This window comes from Ornithodoros turicata, chromosome 5, assembly GCF_037126465.1.
Source record: "Ornithodoros turicata isolate Travis chromosome 5, ASM3712646v1, whole genome shotgun sequence".
In the NCBI taxonomy this organism is placed as follows: Eukaryota; Metazoa; Arthropoda; class Arachnida; order Ixodida; family Argasidae; genus Ornithodoros; species Ornithodoros turicata.
The window spans coordinates 80,055,392-80,072,372 of NC_088205.1; the positions used below are offsets into that span (position 1 = coordinate 80,055,392).

General features: G+C 43.1%; 2 protein-coding genes across 5 annotated transcripts in view; one reads left to right on the plus strand and one right to left on the minus strand.

Moving 5' to 3' along the window:
- LOC135394941 (kelch-like protein 2) overlaps window positions 1-16,981 on the plus strand; it is a 203,928-nt gene that overhangs the window by 36,835 nt on the left and 150,112 nt on the right. For 3 of the 4 annotated variants that reach the window (XM_064626033.1, XM_064626029.1, XM_064626031.1), the window contains exon 4: window positions 4,606-4,674. The exons of the other annotated variant lie outside the window; for it this stretch is intronic. In XM_064626033.1, coding sequence (XP_064482103.1) covers window positions 4,606-4,674 — 69 coding nt within the window. The remainder of the gene's footprint in view (window positions 1-4,605; window positions 4,675-16,981) is intronic. 4 annotated transcript variants of the gene reach the window in all.
- Window positions 1-16,981, minus strand: part of LOC135394943 (carbonic anhydrase-related protein 10-like) — a 64,188-nt gene that overhangs the window by 35,088 nt on the left and 12,119 nt on the right. Inside the window, exon 2 of the mRNA XM_064626036.1 lies at window positions 6,380-6,577. Coding sequence (XP_064482106.1) covers window positions 6,380-6,577 — 198 coding nt within the window. The remainder of the gene's footprint in view (window positions 1-6,379; window positions 6,578-16,981) is intronic.

The window sequence follows — 16,981 nt, forward strand, 5'->3', positions numbered from 1 at the left end:
TTCACTGTAATGCGAAGCAAAGTATATAAAGGAACTACCATTCGAAGGGTTAGCAACAAGAAAACAGCTGCTCGACGTTCGTGCTCGGTGACCGGCACTCGAAGGGAAGCAACAGAGGCCATGGCCGGAAGTGGGGACACTTAAGGTAGAGGCGCTATGTGCACAGCCTCCACCCTTCCATTTCCGCTTTTGCCTCACGCGCGGAAGTCCGACTGCCGGCTAAATGTGGCCACTGTCTGACGGGGACTGTCTATATGCTATAATCCTATTTATTTTTCTTTTATTATTATTATTATTATTCTCCGGGATCGATACGCGAGAACGGTCTTTTCCTCGAGTGATTAAAATGCACACGCGCTCACTTTGTTACGTGCGCAGCCCCCTTCGCTCGCGGTCGAATAAATGTACCGGGAGGGAACTGGGCTTCGATATCACTTCCTGCGTTGAAGGTTAGTTCGTTTCTGTTGTCATTGACAAAGTTGCTTCTTTTTTACGTTAGGTCGATATGCTAAAAAAACCTTCAGGATATCACCCATGCGTTTCCGCCCGAGTGAATTATGCTACCATCAGCCCTATCTTGTTGATCATGATTAGCATATATATATATATATATATATATATTTACAAATCAAGCGTGCCACAATCCCAGCTGTGGACGGCCGTTTCGAACTAGTTGGCTCTCATCGGCACAGCGCAGGGATGTGACACGCTCTTGGGTCGGCACAAACACTGTGTCTCTGCAAGACATCAATGTTGCAGGGTGTTAGCAACACCTCTGACGGCCGCAGTGCAAAGCCAGTAAGTACAGATACAAATATAAAAATGAGCTAATGCTCCATGGCTGCACGTGAGGCATATGTTTACAAATCAAGCGTGCCACAATCCCAGCTGTGGACGGCCGTTTCGAGCTAGTTGGCTCTCATCGGCACAGCGCAGGGATGTGACACGCTCTTGTAACACGCGCTGATTTGTAAACATTGTGTTTGACACATTGTGAACATTTTGACACATTTTTGACACATTTTGACGTTTGACACATTGTGAACATTGTGTTTGACACGCGCTGATTTGTAAACATATGCCTCACGTGCAGCCATGGAGCATTAGCTCATTTTTATATTTGTATCTGTACTTACTGGCTTTGCACTGCGGCCGTCAGAGGTGTTGCTAACACCCTGCAACATTGATGTCTTGCAGAGACACAGTGTTTGTGCCGACCCAAGAGCGTGTCACATCCCTGCGCTGTGCCGATGAGAGCCAACTAGCTCGAAACGGCCGTCCACAGCTGGGATTGTGGCACGCTTGATTTGTAAACATATGCCTCACGTGCAGCCATGGAGCATTAGCTCATTTTTATATTTGTATCTGTACTTACTGGCTTTGCACTGCGGCCGTCAGAGGTGTTGCTAACACCCTGCAACATTGATGTCTTGCAGAGACACAGTGTTTGTGCCGACCCAAGAGCGTGTCACATCCCTGCGCTGTGCCGATGAGAGCCAACTAGCTCGAAACGGCCGTCCACAGCTGGGATTGTGGCACGCTTGATTTGTAAACATATGCCTCACGTGCAGCCATGGAGCATTAGCTCATTTTTATATTTGTATCTGTACTTACTGGCTTTGCACTGCGGCCGTCAGAGGTGTTGCTAACACCCTGCAACATTGATGTCTTGCAGAGACACAGTGTTTGTGCCGACCCAAGAGCGTGTCACATCCCTGCGCTGTGCCGATGAGAGCCAACTAGCTCGAAACGGCCGTCCACAGCTGGGATTGTGGCACGCTTGATTTGTAAACATATGCCTCACGTGCAGCCATGGAGCATTAGCTCATTTTTATATTTGTATCTGTACTTACTGGCTTTGCACTGCGGCCGTCAGAGGTGTTGCTAACACCCTGCAACATTGATGTCTTGCAGAGACACAGTGTTTGTGCCGACCCAAGAGCGTGTCACATCCCTGCGCTGTGCCGATGAGAGCCAACTAGTTCGAAACGGCCGTCCACAGCTGGGATTGTGGCACGCTTGATTTGTAAACATATGCCTCACGTGCAGCCATGGAGCATTAGCTCATTTTTATATTTATATATATATATATATATATATAGAACAAACAGGTTAATATATCAGACGGCTACGAAGTTGAATAAAAGTGAAATAATAAGACTTGGACTACAGATTACAGGAATGTTAACAAAAACTAATTTATTTAATGGGCAATTTAACACATAGATTTAAAAAAAAGATTGGTCGACGTTTCGACAGTGGCACTGTCTTCGTCAGGACAAACGAAGACAGTGCCACTGTCGAAACGTCGACCATTCTTTTTTTTAAATCTATGTGTTACATTGCCCATTAAATAAATTAGTTTTTGTTAACATTCCTGTAATCTGTAGTCCAAGTCTTATTATTTCACTTATATATATATATATATATACATATATATATATATATATAGGCTGTCGTGTTTCTTCGAATACCATAATATCTTACTCATGTCTTATCTATCGTTCGCAGTTCAGATCCGGTTCAATCTCCGGTTCAGTGCAGCAGTCAAGGAGGAGTGTAGACCTCCTCCAGAAATTTTTCGTTTTTGACAGCGGCGGCTTGTGCAAAAAGAAAAAATGAAATGCATTGCAAATAACGCATTAACTAACCCTAACGAACCTTTTATTTACATCGACATTTGCAAGTCCAAGATATATTTACAAAACAGTGTCCTTGTGCTTCACGTAAACGTCCGTGCAGTTTATCTCGACAGGGAGCGATGGTTGTGGCAAGCCATCTTACTCCATTATTACTCCATGCTTACTCACTGCCACATACTCAATGCCCATTACTCCAAGCCATGATTACTCCAGTTTTTCGTCAGGGTGCATCGGCCAACCAGTAACGCAGCAGGTAAATTCTATTTCGTATTTTCTTTTCAAGCCCACCTCTTACGACAACAATTTTGCGTATGCCTCCGACCTCAATATTTTACACACAGACCTTGTCGCACGTCTCGTACAGGTCGTATTTGCATATAAACACGCGGTCTGGCACAGGCGCAGTTTTTTTTTCTTCCTTTTCTGCCGCTCACCCTGAAAACATTAGAGACAAGTGTTGTTTGCCAGACGCTCGAGCGGAATTCAAATGTTGTTCGTTCAAATTCAAATTTTCTCGACTGGGTAACGAAGGGAGCCGTTGAAATAACACGTGGCCTTTATACACACATAGCGTGTGTGCGAAGACGTGGTAATGGGAACGGTGAGCGTTTCGTAACCTTATCAACTCCGTCTGGGTGATGCGTCTGGAGAAAGATGCCATCGTGTTTCGAAATATGGACTGAATTGCTTTATGTGCAACAGAGTGTAGATCGGTACGTGCTGCATTTTTTTCTTTCTTTTTTGTTCGTTTGTCCGTACATTTGTACGTCTGGGTGTATTTCGAAAAGCATACATTACAGTTAGAGTTGAGCGTTGGTGCGAGTGTACCGCGGTTATACGTACCCACGCAGTTTTGCGATTTGCGGATAAGGTACGGATGTACCCGCAATGCTCCGTGGCTAGTGCGGGTTAACCTGCACTCGACTCGAACTGACCACCTCACAGTCTTCAGCATTACTTTGGCTACCTTCTGCTCTGTGAATGATCGTGAATCACCAGTTCCTATACATTCCAGCCAAACAAGCCAGCTAAAGCCAAATACGAATCCAAAACAAAAGCCGACTAACACTTTCAATCAATCCTTTTTTAATCATCATTCGTTCATATAATAAATTCGACAGATAGTATACAACTGAAGGAACCAGAGGGAAAATCCCGGTTAAAGGTTCCTTCGTGAAAAGTACCTAAATATGAGTACAACACTATCCAGGCGTTAGGTAAGGCGCTACAACGTACAATGCAAGAGAAACAAACGAAAAACAAAACAAAACCAGGCCAAAATAACTCGAATTCAGGCGATAACGACATATCAACCAGTCAAATTAAACTGCATTACAAGTTAATGCGTGCCTCACTTGATTTCTAAAATAACAAAGACGGTTAAGAGCATCAGCTGTTTACTATATACATTAAAAACAAGACTTTCGTGCAGTAGGCTGCACTTCTTCAGGTTTAAGGACCTGTTACAAGTGGTGAAGCATATATCAAAAACCAGTCACATGGTACAAGAGAAAAGGGTAAGGGTGAAGAGAAATACAAACGCGATACAAATATAAACAAAAAAAATGAAAATGAAAAACAAAACGCAATCAGTAGGAGGTGGCTCGACAAGGTCAGACAACAAGGTCGAGCCACCTCCTACTGATTGCGTTTTGTTTTTCATTTTCATTTTTTTTGTTTATATTTGTATCGCGTTTGTATTTCTCTTCACCCTTACCCTTTTCTCTTGTACCATGTGACTGGTTTTTGATATATGCTTCACCACTTGTAACAGGTCCTCAAACCTGAAGAAGTGCAGCCTACTGCACGAAAGTCTTGTTTTTAATGTATATAGTAAACAGCTGATGCTCTTAACCGTCTTTGTTATTTTTGATTCTGCATCGCCGGAAACTTGCACATTGTTTTTCTTCACGTTCTTGATTTCTAAACAAAGAAAAATGACTGATGCTTATTATATCATGAGGCAATTGGTTCCACTCACAGACTCCTCGAAACAAGAAGGACAGCCTCCCATAGTTCGTTTTCACCAAAGGTAAATTACTTTTCCTTACTTTTTATCAGGCATTGTCAAAAATATGTAAAACTCGAGTTGGCAAAGACTGGATAACTTAGTAATTACACGCAGTTCTTTGGTATAGCACTGCAAGTTTTGTTCGAAGTTAACATTCAGTCTCCTGCCTGATAGAGCAATTTCCACCTGAAGCACTGTACTTCGAAAGCCGAAGCAGTAAATTTTGAAAGTACTCCTCCCGTCATATTGGCCATATATCGGTAGGGGCACAATCGCTCCTTTCTTCATCTCTATCTCGAGCTGTCTTCCCGAATAAGGTATTTTCTTATATGCCATCAAAGCACGTACTATTTCCAGCAAACAACATTTCCCAGCTCTCATCTAAAGCAGTATAGAGAGACCGAATATGAGAGCTGGCGAATATTTCTCGCAAAATGCGCCCGATAGGTGGTCCCCGTGTACATTAAGAACGTTTTCTGAAAACCTCCGGGACAATTTTCTTCCAATGCCCGGAAGAAAAAGCTATCTTTTGGCTGACGGCAGATGGGGGCAGGGGAAGGAACGGCTGAAAGAAGTACCTCCATAGCCCACGTCTACGATGACTTCTCTTTGTAGAGGACTTGATATTTCTCGAGAATGCCTGATGCCTTTCCGATGCTGCGAAAGAATGCTTTTCTATTTTCTTGTTTACAATTTTGGGGGCGCTTGGTAACGGGATGCGGGTTGGAATCCGGCAGAGCACGACAAGTGCAACAAGAAGTTGTTGGTTGAGATATCAGATAAAAACTTCAGTTAAACGCGGTATATTGCTGAGATAATCGAGGGTATCGAATTTATTATTTTCCGTGATCCCCTTTGCCGGGAATCTAATACACAGGGAAGTGTGACAAGCGTCGACGGAAGCCGCTTACGTACTGCATTTGCGGAGAGCGAGGTCCTCTTGGCATGGCGACGATTCGCCGTAAACGCAGCAGTGCGAACCAGCCTCTGGTCGTAACATAACTAATAGCTTTGCGTACGCAAGGAAATAGCGACTGTACACTCTGCACGCGCCGAACGGGCCTCTACATTTAGCGCGCGCGCAGTATGAACATCAGTGATGGCCGCTAACTACTTCTACAGTAGTTTAACTATAACTACTAACTACTTCGCGATGGAGTAGTTTAGCTAGTAGTTCAACTACTTTTCAGAGGTGGTAGTTAAAACTACTTCTTTAACTACTGCAATGTATTTTAACTACATCTATAACTACTTAACGTTGTCCATCGACACCAATCCCATTCTATAGTGTTCTTGGACACCTAAATATGAATCACAAGCAGTGATAAAAGTGAAGATTTAGTACGCATGCACGGCAATTGCTCTGCACCTCCGTTCTCATCAAACAAGTAGCTCGAGGTAAAAGTCGGAAGCACAATCGTGCCGTAAAGCTTGCGGTAAAATCAGAAGTAGTTGGTGCCTGCAGTAACCTAACTACTGTAGTTAACTACTCGAAATAGTAGTTTAACTAGTAGTTGCCACTACATTTCTGCAAGTAGTTGTTAACTACAATGAGGTAGTTTAACTAGTAGTTTAACTACATGTAGTTAACTACTGGCCATCGCTGATGAACATACCGTTTCCTCGCGTACCCCAAGCGACTGCGTACGGAGTACTAAAACGTCTGAATATGAACAAGCCTTTCCTATATTCTCTGTGTAAGACGAACAGATATGTATATACGTACCTCAGCCGGGAAGGGCTTTCCAGCAATCGTGTGTTCGGAGCCTCGGTCGTCGGCCCGTCCATAGTGGATGTGCAGTTCGTGGAACCGGTACTGGTACGAGAGGGGTCCCCCGGAGATGTTGACTGCCAGACCCGGCGCCAGGGTCTCCGACACTCTGAAGATGACGCCGTGGCCCGTGTTGGAAATTAAGCCGCTGATCTGCGCGCAAACAACCTGTTATGGCTCCGTTGAAATGCATAATTTCGCGTTCACTGAATCGGTCCGTATTATTATGCGACACATGTCAGTAATGGCGTAAAGGGGTTGTGTGTACCGAGTCTATCCACGCATTAACGGAGAGCGCAGATGGGTGGGAGCCCCTGGACGTTTGTCTGGAGCAAAGTTACGTACCAGTCGTTCTTTTATGGTGGAATTGCCGGGTGCAAATGCGCTCGAGAGATAATGTGATGCATACGTAAAATATACGAGGAGAAGCCGTCGTGAAGGCTTACGTATGAGAAGCACCTTTGATGTACCGACCACCTTAAGCCATCTAATGTTAAACATGAATATTCTAATCTCTGTGTGTATAGGGAGAACGGTAGTATAAGATATTAAGTAACGCTGTGACACTTTCTAAGTAAATTGGGGCCTTTTCCAAGTCGTGCTCTGCTGTTTGTAAATTTGTGAGTAACGTCACTGCACGCGTGTGACAACTATAGAGGAAATTGCGCATAAATAACAGAAGTCGTTCGACAAGTTTGACTTACAAAGAATTAATACCGTTTAATCAAATATCTCCTCGGCGCATCTATTTGAAATCAAGTCCACGAAAAGGGAAAACCGTCCTTATTTGCATTTAAAACGATGCTGTCAACAAGAATATTGTGCCAGTGTCATTCACTGGTTATAGTTCATATCGATTATTGAATATGATAGTTACAATCTGTATAATGGCGATGAGTGATTTTTACTATGCAGATAAAGAAAACTTAGTAGTGTTCTTCCCTAATGATATACGATATGACATGACACGGGATAAGCCTAACAACGTAACTCATGCTGCTTGATTACGTGAAATGTAAATTAATAATCTACTATGCGCATTTTTACTTATGTTTTTATAATTAACTTACGTATTTTAACACAAAACACACAAAAGCACTGAAGACCATCGTTGATTTATTGTAATAATAATAATTCGGGACTTTGTGTCGCGAGACGACTGTGATCATGTGCGACGAGACAGTAGTCGGGTTTTGCCCACCACTGCGTGTCTGGGCAGCTCGGCGGGGTTTGAACCCGCGATCTTGGGATCAGCAGGCGGACACGCTACCGAGCCACCGAAGCCTGCGTACTGACGAGCCACCGAGGCCGGCGTAGATTTATTCCACTAGGCTTCGAGCAGCCTCGTGCACGAAAGCTTGTACCACAATACATCTATACGATCGTCTTCGTTACTTGTATTTTTTGTGTTCTTCAACTAGAGTCTTGTCTGCACTTCCGCGTCTCTGTGCTTGCGCGTTTTAAATTAGTATAAGGCACAACATGAACATCAGTTTATCTCTTATTCCTCTCCAGTTTGCGGAAACTTCGATGGTCCCAGGAAAGAGTCGTAATATACATCTCGCTTAGTACGCAGTAGCGAGCTGTATTGTTTTCCCGCTCTATTGATTGAGTGCCGGTGAGAACGTGATGGATCCCGCTGTGTTTTCTTTTGATTGCTGTGAGGATTTTGATTCGGAGGATGTAATATAGCTATACATCTGTTGCAATGCAGCAGGTAGCACCCATGGTGCGTTGCTCAAAGCTCCAAGGTTTACTTTATTTTACTAATTTATCAACTAACTAGTACGCGGAACATATTTAAACCGCCGTCTCAGAACTGTAACATCGTTCAAACGACTGACTGTTATGAATATTGCGTTTAATGCTGCTTCACTTCCTCGTGCTCGTGATAGGAATCGGGCATTACCCATCTCTATAGGGTTCCGGGTTTTCGTAGTTTATTTCTGGGAGTTACCGGAGGATGTTTTTCGGAGCTTGTTTTTTTTTTTCTTTCAAAAAACGGATTTAATCGGAGTGTACGATTTACAGCTCAGTTATTATCCGAAATTCGGAGAAAACTTGACGACGCAAGCACAGTTGTGCAGCGGAAATAGTAGTTGTCACATTCATTGCTTCAATACCAAAGTGTGCGACGCACATTGAGGTGTTCCGCAATTCCAAATGCTCCCTTTCCGTGTGCAGTGCTCACTGTTATGCGGCAGTGCTTACATACGACAACCCCTGCATCGCGATCGCGGAACAATGTGAACTCGTCGAAAACGGGGTACCCCTTGACGTAGTCGCAGGGCAGCTTTCGCTTGCGCCCCATCTTCTCGTTAGCACTGCAACTAGTTGTCCTTTCAAAAAGACCACTCCGTACGACCTTGGTTCGATGCTTAGGTCAATGTTGGACAAGGAAGTCTGGAAACAGACTGGGGAAAAACCCGGTCGGTGAATCCTCAAGTGGTCGAGATGACCGCCGAAGACGACGCTATATCACGGAAACCATTATCATGTTGCGGAGGGGCCGGTATCCGAGGTTAGAAGAAACCCAGGACACAAAACGACACCGAGGACAATAACCCGGTTGTCAGAAAAAACATCTGTCGAGCGGAGTTTTTCGGATTAATCCGAATTGCTTAAAATTTTACCGGAGTGCGTTTTTCGGATTTTTTCGGATAAATCCGAAAACTCTGAACTATTCGGAACTGAACTACTCTGAACTACTCGGAGCAGAAGGTGGTCGCAGTTTTTAAAGGAGGTGACAGAAATATCTTATCTAATTATCGGCCGATATCAGTGCTTCCCGTATTATCAAAAGGTCTGGAAAGCATCATATTTAATAGGCTAATATCATTTTTTGATAAACACAACATAATATCTAATTCCCAACACGGTTTTCGTAAAATGCGATCTACAGAAACTGCGCTATCAACTATTAAGGAGCAAATCCTGTTGGATTTTGAGTGTAAGAATATAACATTAGGTATCTTTCTTGATCTAAGTAAGGCTTTTGACATGCTGAACCATGACACACTTTCTTGTAAACTTCAGAATTATGGTATACGTGGAACTCCATTACAGCTCATTATATCATATCTCCAATGCAGGAAACAAAATGTAGCTATAGGGCAATTTCTTTCCGACCCTACGGATATCAAAACTGGCGTCCCTCAGGGTAGTATCCTTGGGCCACTGTTATTTAACGTGTATTTAAATGACATAGTTCATACTTGTAAATATGCTAAACTGGTTATTTATGCAGATGACACCACTCTGTTGTTCTCTGGCCAAAATGCTGATTCCCTTATAACTATGGCAAACGAGGATCTGCATAATCTTTACCAATGGACGACAAACAATTCACTTAAGATTAACGCAGGTAAAACCAAGGCAATTCTATTTAGGCCAAAAAATAAGCAGGTCTCCTTAACTATGTCGCTAAAAATTGGTGGTGATAAAATTGAATTTGTTAATAGTCAAAAGTTACTCGGTGTTTATTTTCAGAGCAACGTCACCTGGGACGATCACGTTGAGCACATAAAACGTAAAATATCTAAATCTGTAGGAGTCCTCTGCCGAAATCGCTACATATTACCTACTAGAATAAAGTTAATGGTCTATAATGCTTTAATTCATTCGTACTTAAATTACTGCACTCTAATTTGGGGGACAACGACACATGGTAATTTACACTCTATATTAAGGTTACAGAAAAAGAGCCTGAGGAGTATAGCTCAATTATCGTCTCTAGACCCTGTAGACTGTCTCTTCACCAAGTTTGATATCATACCTGCTCCAAAGTTATACCATTATCGACTACTTACAATATATAAAAATGCTGTGAAAACTCATAATAGCACTTTTCTTAACTTATTAAAGCTCACAGCCCCCTCCTCCAGTGCTAACACACGTCACAAAGACACCTGGAAAATTCCGTTCTCAAGAACGAACTATGGTAATCAAAAACTATCCTTTCAAGCGCCTGTAATTTTAAATAAATTTCAAATCTATGCAAACACTTCCAACAAGCAGATTCGTCAAATGTTACTTGTCTAAGTGTGTCTGATTATGTTCCACTTGCGTTGGTCATTAGTATTGATAGAATGATTTGATATGTGACACAGTGAACATTGCCTTGTGTGTGTTTATCATTGAAAACTGTCACGGTCAGAGTGGGAACCCAGAGCCTTGTCAAGCTGCTTCTTGCAGCTTTTTGCACTGGGCCTCCCACATTGTACATGCTACAATGTAAAATAAAGTTTCAATTCAATTCAATTCAATTCAATATATACCCATCTCATAAGCATGATAGCGCGAACCTCAAGTACCTTATCCGGAAGTGTAGAGTTGAGGATACAGCTAAGAAATCTTGAGGCAGAGGGGGAAGAGCTACTATTTTTTCTTTTTCTTTTTTTTTTTCAGAGCACTCGTTCCTTCGGATCGCTACGTAGCCGATACCCAAAGAGCCGAAAAGAAAAGTGGAAACACGAGCTCCATTTCTGAATAGAATTGAATCGTAAAACTGTCGCTTTTCTGTTTTCTTTATCGCGGGTTCTCGAAAGAGCCCTCTCAGAGTATATACGCGTTGTAAAAAAAACAAGAATAAGGAAGCTGAGTTTTATGGGCTTTCACAAGCTTTTCTTTTTTATTCCGTCACTTCCGGTTCTGCTTCCTGTCCTCCGCTACATATGAGGAAAGAGCAGGTTCCGTTTTTCTTTTCTTTTTTTCAAGAAGCTTTGTCACATTTGCCAGCTTAGCTCTGTTTTGACGGATATGTCAGCGATCCCCGAGCGATTTATAGGAGAAATATAAGCTACCCTCCTATAATGAACAGTCTAAGAAAAAAAGTGGACTAATTCCTTTTGGGAATCAGACGCATCGCCACAACCATTTGTCCGTTTGTGGACTAAACACGCACACAAGTTTATGTGAAGGCTAAGGACTATTTGCTACGCTGGTGATTAAATTTTCTTAAAACCAACTAACCAAATTTCAGATTAAAATGCAGAATAATTGCAATATGCGAGATTAGAAGCGATAAAGGTTTACCCACACGTAAAGCCACAAATCGTCATCATTATCAGCCCGTCCTAATTACGTCACGTATCTTCGTGCACGTGTCAGTATTCGTTCTTTACATTGATAGGCGAGATACGAGTACAGATGCGCCGAGAGAGATAAGACACGAAACACGGTCGGCTTGAATCTCTTGTTCTTTTCCAATCACTCCTTAACACGGTCCCTGTGTGTTTCGAAACGGCTATTATTCCCCTGCATGCCTTTGTTTGACCGAATCCGCTGCTCAGTTCGGACGAAACAAAGGATTCCTTAATTCAGCCTGTCGAGACATAAAAGAGCGAAGAAGATTTCCTCTCTCTCTCTCTCTCTCTCCCTCCCTTCCTCTCTTTCTTTCTTTTATCTCTTCATTCCTTTTTCGCGTTTTCCTCGGTAGACAAGAGAAGCAATGGGGAGAGGGCATCGCCTCTGTAATTACTACAGACCGCCGCGGAACTTCTAATTCGCTGTTCCTCTTTGCAATTAGATTGCGAGTAATCTCAAAATTAATTAATCTTGACGTTCCCGAGAGAAAAAAAAAAAGAAAGTAGAAAGATGGAGAAAGAATGAAGTGCCTTCGAACTTTCAAGTGTGGCGCTTGCTGAAATTGTAGCGAATGAGAGAGCTTCATTGTGATCTACTTTCCGGTCTCTACCGCTTGTTAACAGGGAATTCTGAAGGGTTTCCTTTTGTTCTTCCGGCCCTGTCGTTTCTAAGATCAATTTGCCTAGTGGGAGAGAAACGGAGGAAAAGTTAACTAGGATTGCGTGTATGTGTGTCTGTGTGTGTGCTCCTGAGCTTCAGAACGTCGGAAAATATTGACGCGGGTTTTAATTCGTGTTTCTTGCACTGTTACGACTTTTTTTTTTTTTCTTCGCCTCGGGTAATTTTGCTGGCAAGACTGTCGACTTTATGCGAGTTAATCTGCTAGTTTAACGGTTAGCTACGTATGTTGTGTTTATCGTCTAACCCTGATTTGAAAGATGAGGACTTTAATAAAGAAAGTACTCCTTCATTATGCTAAAACACCTTGTACGGGTTTGCAGTATCAGGCCGATTGAGAATTGTGGCTGTAAAATTGCCAAAACTCACGTATTGTGATTTACCTTGAGTATGTTTCACGGCAGCGTCTGTATGCAATGCAGGCAAAGCACGCTTTACAGAGTCGTAAACTCTGCCTTTTTACCTGAAGAAATGTAGACCACTACATAAAGGGGGGGGGGGGTCTTGTGAATATTAAACAATGCTTCACTGTTGGATTTCCTGCATATCATTACCGTTCTGGACGCTTGATGTTTTCTTCACTTCCCTCTGCTATTTTGCATTACGCAGAATTTTACGTAGGTCTCGCGCAAGAGGCTGTTAATTTAAAACAAGCGAATAACTACCAATGATTATCCGATTTCAGTTAGGTATTCGGCGTGTTTATACATTATCTTTTCATTCAACATGTAGTATAACAAATATTTCTTCGTGAGTTACTAAGCCTGAGACATGGTATCTACCCTCGTAACATAATTCGCCATAAAACTTTCCGATGCAAACTTCTACGGAACCGGAGCGTACCCTAGATACCGCGAAGGCTTCATTGGAACTATGACGCCGGTAATAACTGGAGAGACAGAGAGAAAAAAAAAATCGATGATTGGAGCTCGACGCTGCAGGTTCCCTCTCAAATGAACCGCCGTCAATTAGCTGTTATGGCGTGCCGAGCAAGTTTCCAACGCTAAATGTGAAACCCGCTCGCGCGCCGAACAATTTCCGTAATCAATATGAAATCGATACGCAATCAGATATTACGTCACGTGCACGCTCGCTCACGGCGTCGCATAACGAGCAGGATATACCAGGTATACTTTGCTGAGAAGGATCACATTATAGACCGGCATAAAAGCCAGCGGCAATTTCGGGGAACGTTACACAAGAGGTATGGGAATACTCTCGTCCAGCTGCCCGTATTTAGTGGCACTGCTCCTGCTCGTGATTTTGTGGGACAGGAGAGGTGTACTCCTTTTATTTTCCCACGCTCGATGGTTACCGTGTTGTCAAAGGGTGATATTAGAGAGTTTTAGTACATCGTACGCAAAGGCGATAGCGTACGTAACAGATAACGTTGGTGGTTCTGCGCACTGCGCGAAGCTCTCTTTCTCTTATGGGCATGCGCAGAACCATCAACGCTATCCATTACGTACGCAAAGGTGATAGCGTACGATGTACTAAAACTCAGTATTGCTTCTCGGGATGTAGTTGCAAAGGCAGGGGCGAATTTTTTTTAGGTTGACTGAGAAAAATTCAGAAAATAAAATAAAATGAGATTTGAGCAAGTTGTAGTCCCGAGCCCTCAACTTCAAATTTTGTAAAGAAATTCTGTGTTAGCGCCGCGAAGCAACTGGGGCTGTGCGCGGCGTACAGACGTGGACAGAGGATAGCAGGAAGGAGTGGGGTTAGTATGCGTCCTGGGCCGACTTCGGGGGGAACTGTGCCGGCATTCGTCTGTAAAGTCTTCGGAAAACCCGGGGAAAACCTCAGGCAGTACAGCCGGTGACAGGATTCGAACCCGTGTGACCTCCCGGTCTCGGCGTGGAAAGCGATCATCGTAACCACTATGCCACGAGAGCAGGGGGCTTAATCGCTTCGTCGTCGTTACGGTCGTTACAAGATAACGAGTGGTGGGAAATTCAAAAAGGTGGGCACGTGACACATTGCGCGTGACGTGTACCACGGCCTTCACGTATCGCGCGAAGGGCGCCGTGCACGTGTTTTATCACGTGCCCACCTTTTTAGATTTCCCGCCCGCCTTTTTGAATTTCCCGCCACTCGTTAGCTTGTAATGACCGTAACGACGATGAAGCGATTAAGCCCCCTGGTCTGAACTTCAACTAATCTCACAGTCTATATTGTACGAGTATATTATACTACCGCTAATAGATCAATTTCTGTACTGAAGAATATGGTGGGCTGGTTGGTGACATTGCATGTTAGGGCGCCACAAAGACATTAAACAACACAACGAAGTCGCAACTTTTTTTTAACCTTTGGTGTGTTCCTGTGACAAAGAAATGTCCCAAGCAGCACAATGTACTGAAAGTCGAGTGCAATAGGGGTGGACGGGTAGGTGGAAGACCTTGAACAGACTCGTGAACCTAAGGAACATTGATAAGACACATACCGTCCACCCCTATTGTACTCGACTTTCAGTACATTGTGCTGCTTGGGACATTTCTTTGTCACAGAAACACAGCAAAGGTTAAAAAAAAGTTGCGACTTCGTTGTGTTGTTTAATGTCTTTGTGGCGCCCTAACATGCAATGTCACCAACCAGCCCACCATATTCTTCAGTACAGAAATTGATACTTCGAACAAGGATACAGGATATGTGTCTTTTCTTCTTTCCCCTTTTACGCATATCATCCCCCTCGCCTTATCGTGTCTGTTTGCTTTTGTGTCAGGGTCGCCGTAGGTGAACTAATAACCAGTGATGGCCACTAACTACTTCTACAGTAGTTTAACTATAACTACTAACTACTTTGCGATTGAGTAGTTTAACTAGTAGTTCAACTACTTTTCAGGGGAGTAGTTAAAACTACTTTTTTAACTACTGCAATGTAGTTTAACTACATCCATAACTACTTAATGTTGTCCATCAACACCAATCCCTTGTAGTGTTCTTGGACACCTAAATATGAATCACGAGCAATGATAAACTTTGGCTCAAGCCGTTGCTACGATCGTCAAATACAAGGTTTGCGGCGAAATTCTTTCTGCGCCTATGCGATAGACTAAGTTGCAGAGTTATTTTGCAGCAAGTGAGGCTTCCCTTGACAAGCATTAAAAGTGAAGATTTAGTACACACGCACGACACAATTGCTCTGCACCTCCGTTCTCATCAAACAAGTAGCTCAAGGTAAAAGTCGGAAGCACAATCGTGCCGTAAAGCTTGCTGCAAAATCGGAAGTAGTTGGCGCCTTCAGTAACCTAACTACTGTAGTTAACTACTTAAAATAGTAGTTTAACTAGTAGTTGCCACTACATTTCTGCAAGTAGTTCATAACTACTTTTTAACTACAATCAGGTAGTTTAACTAGTAGTTTAACTACATGTAGTTAACTACTGGCCATCACTGCTAATAACACAACTTCCTTTAAAGTTGTTTATATTTTTGTGTTTCTACCGCATGTCTCACGATACAGAATGGTAGTTGACGTTTCAGTACTGTTGACCCCAAATAGCCGTTTGAGGGGAGGGTGAGAACCAGCTTATTACATGAATAGATATTGCAATTAAGCCAGATAGGTACAGATAAACTAGTCTTCGCTGATAATTTCAACGCACCTCTTTCTGAACTTTTACGCTTAAGCATTTTCTCTGCACGGGACGTAGCCATTTGGTGATTATTATTTCCTCATTCGAATTTATTCATCACTCGCTCATTAATTTTTCTTATACGAACAGGGCTACATTAGGGTACCACTACGTGCCTTCTCAGTCTCAGGCAACCCTGTCCTTATATGGAGGCTCACCAAACAACATTTCATGCACGTTCTAACTTCTTTGCCGTAACATTACTGCGACAACGCTATACTCGTGGTAGCGAAGCAGGTCGGGCGTTTGTCAGCACTTTTGTTACTGCCCTTCCGCCGTGTCGCACAATTAGAGTGCATTCCACGCACGCAACGCGCAAACTAAAGTGCACAGAGAATCAGTATCTATTCGTAGCACGTTGTCCACACGCGCTGGAACACAACATATAGGGGAGTTATAAAACAAACGACAACGGCCACACCCTTTTCTTATCAGTGGTATATGAGCACAACAAGACATGGGGCCTGATTTGTAACTAAAACCTTAATAGGAAGTTTTAGGGGATCGGAAAGTGTTCACGATAACAGCTCCGTTAACATAAGCCAATCGCCTGGTTCCTTCACAGTGACGTCACCTTCCTGATCTTTTAATTTGACCCCGTCCTCTATCGTCTACTTATCTGGTCTAATCACTGTTATCGTTTGCGAAACCGGACCTGACGCGATTATTTTCGTGGCATGCTTCTATAGTTGTTCAGGTATAGGTGCCGTTTTCACCACTTCGGGTTTGTTGCAAAAACGGCATCCAGTTCCGCAGCAAACACGCTCCGCGCCAACCATTATGCCGTTTGATATGTTATCGCTTCTGATTTGAGGAGAGAGAAGGCCGTATACGCCTTTTTATGTCAATTCAAATTTCCACAAAGAGGCGTACGCCTCCCATTTCGAACAAATCAGGTAAGTGAAAGCTATCATTCGGCATGGTGGCTCGTTCCGAGCGTCCTTTTTGTCGCGGAAGGGCCAGAAGTCTTCGTGGCACCGGAATTTGTGACAGGAGCTTGTTTATGTTTACCCGAGAATGTCATGTATATAGTCTTCCGCATGGAAAGTTTAGTAGTGATGGCTTGTGCTTTGGAGTTCAGTCTTGTTCAAGGGGGATATTAAGAGAGCAGTGGAAGACCAGTCCATAACTTTTTCGTTGTTAAATTCGATCGATT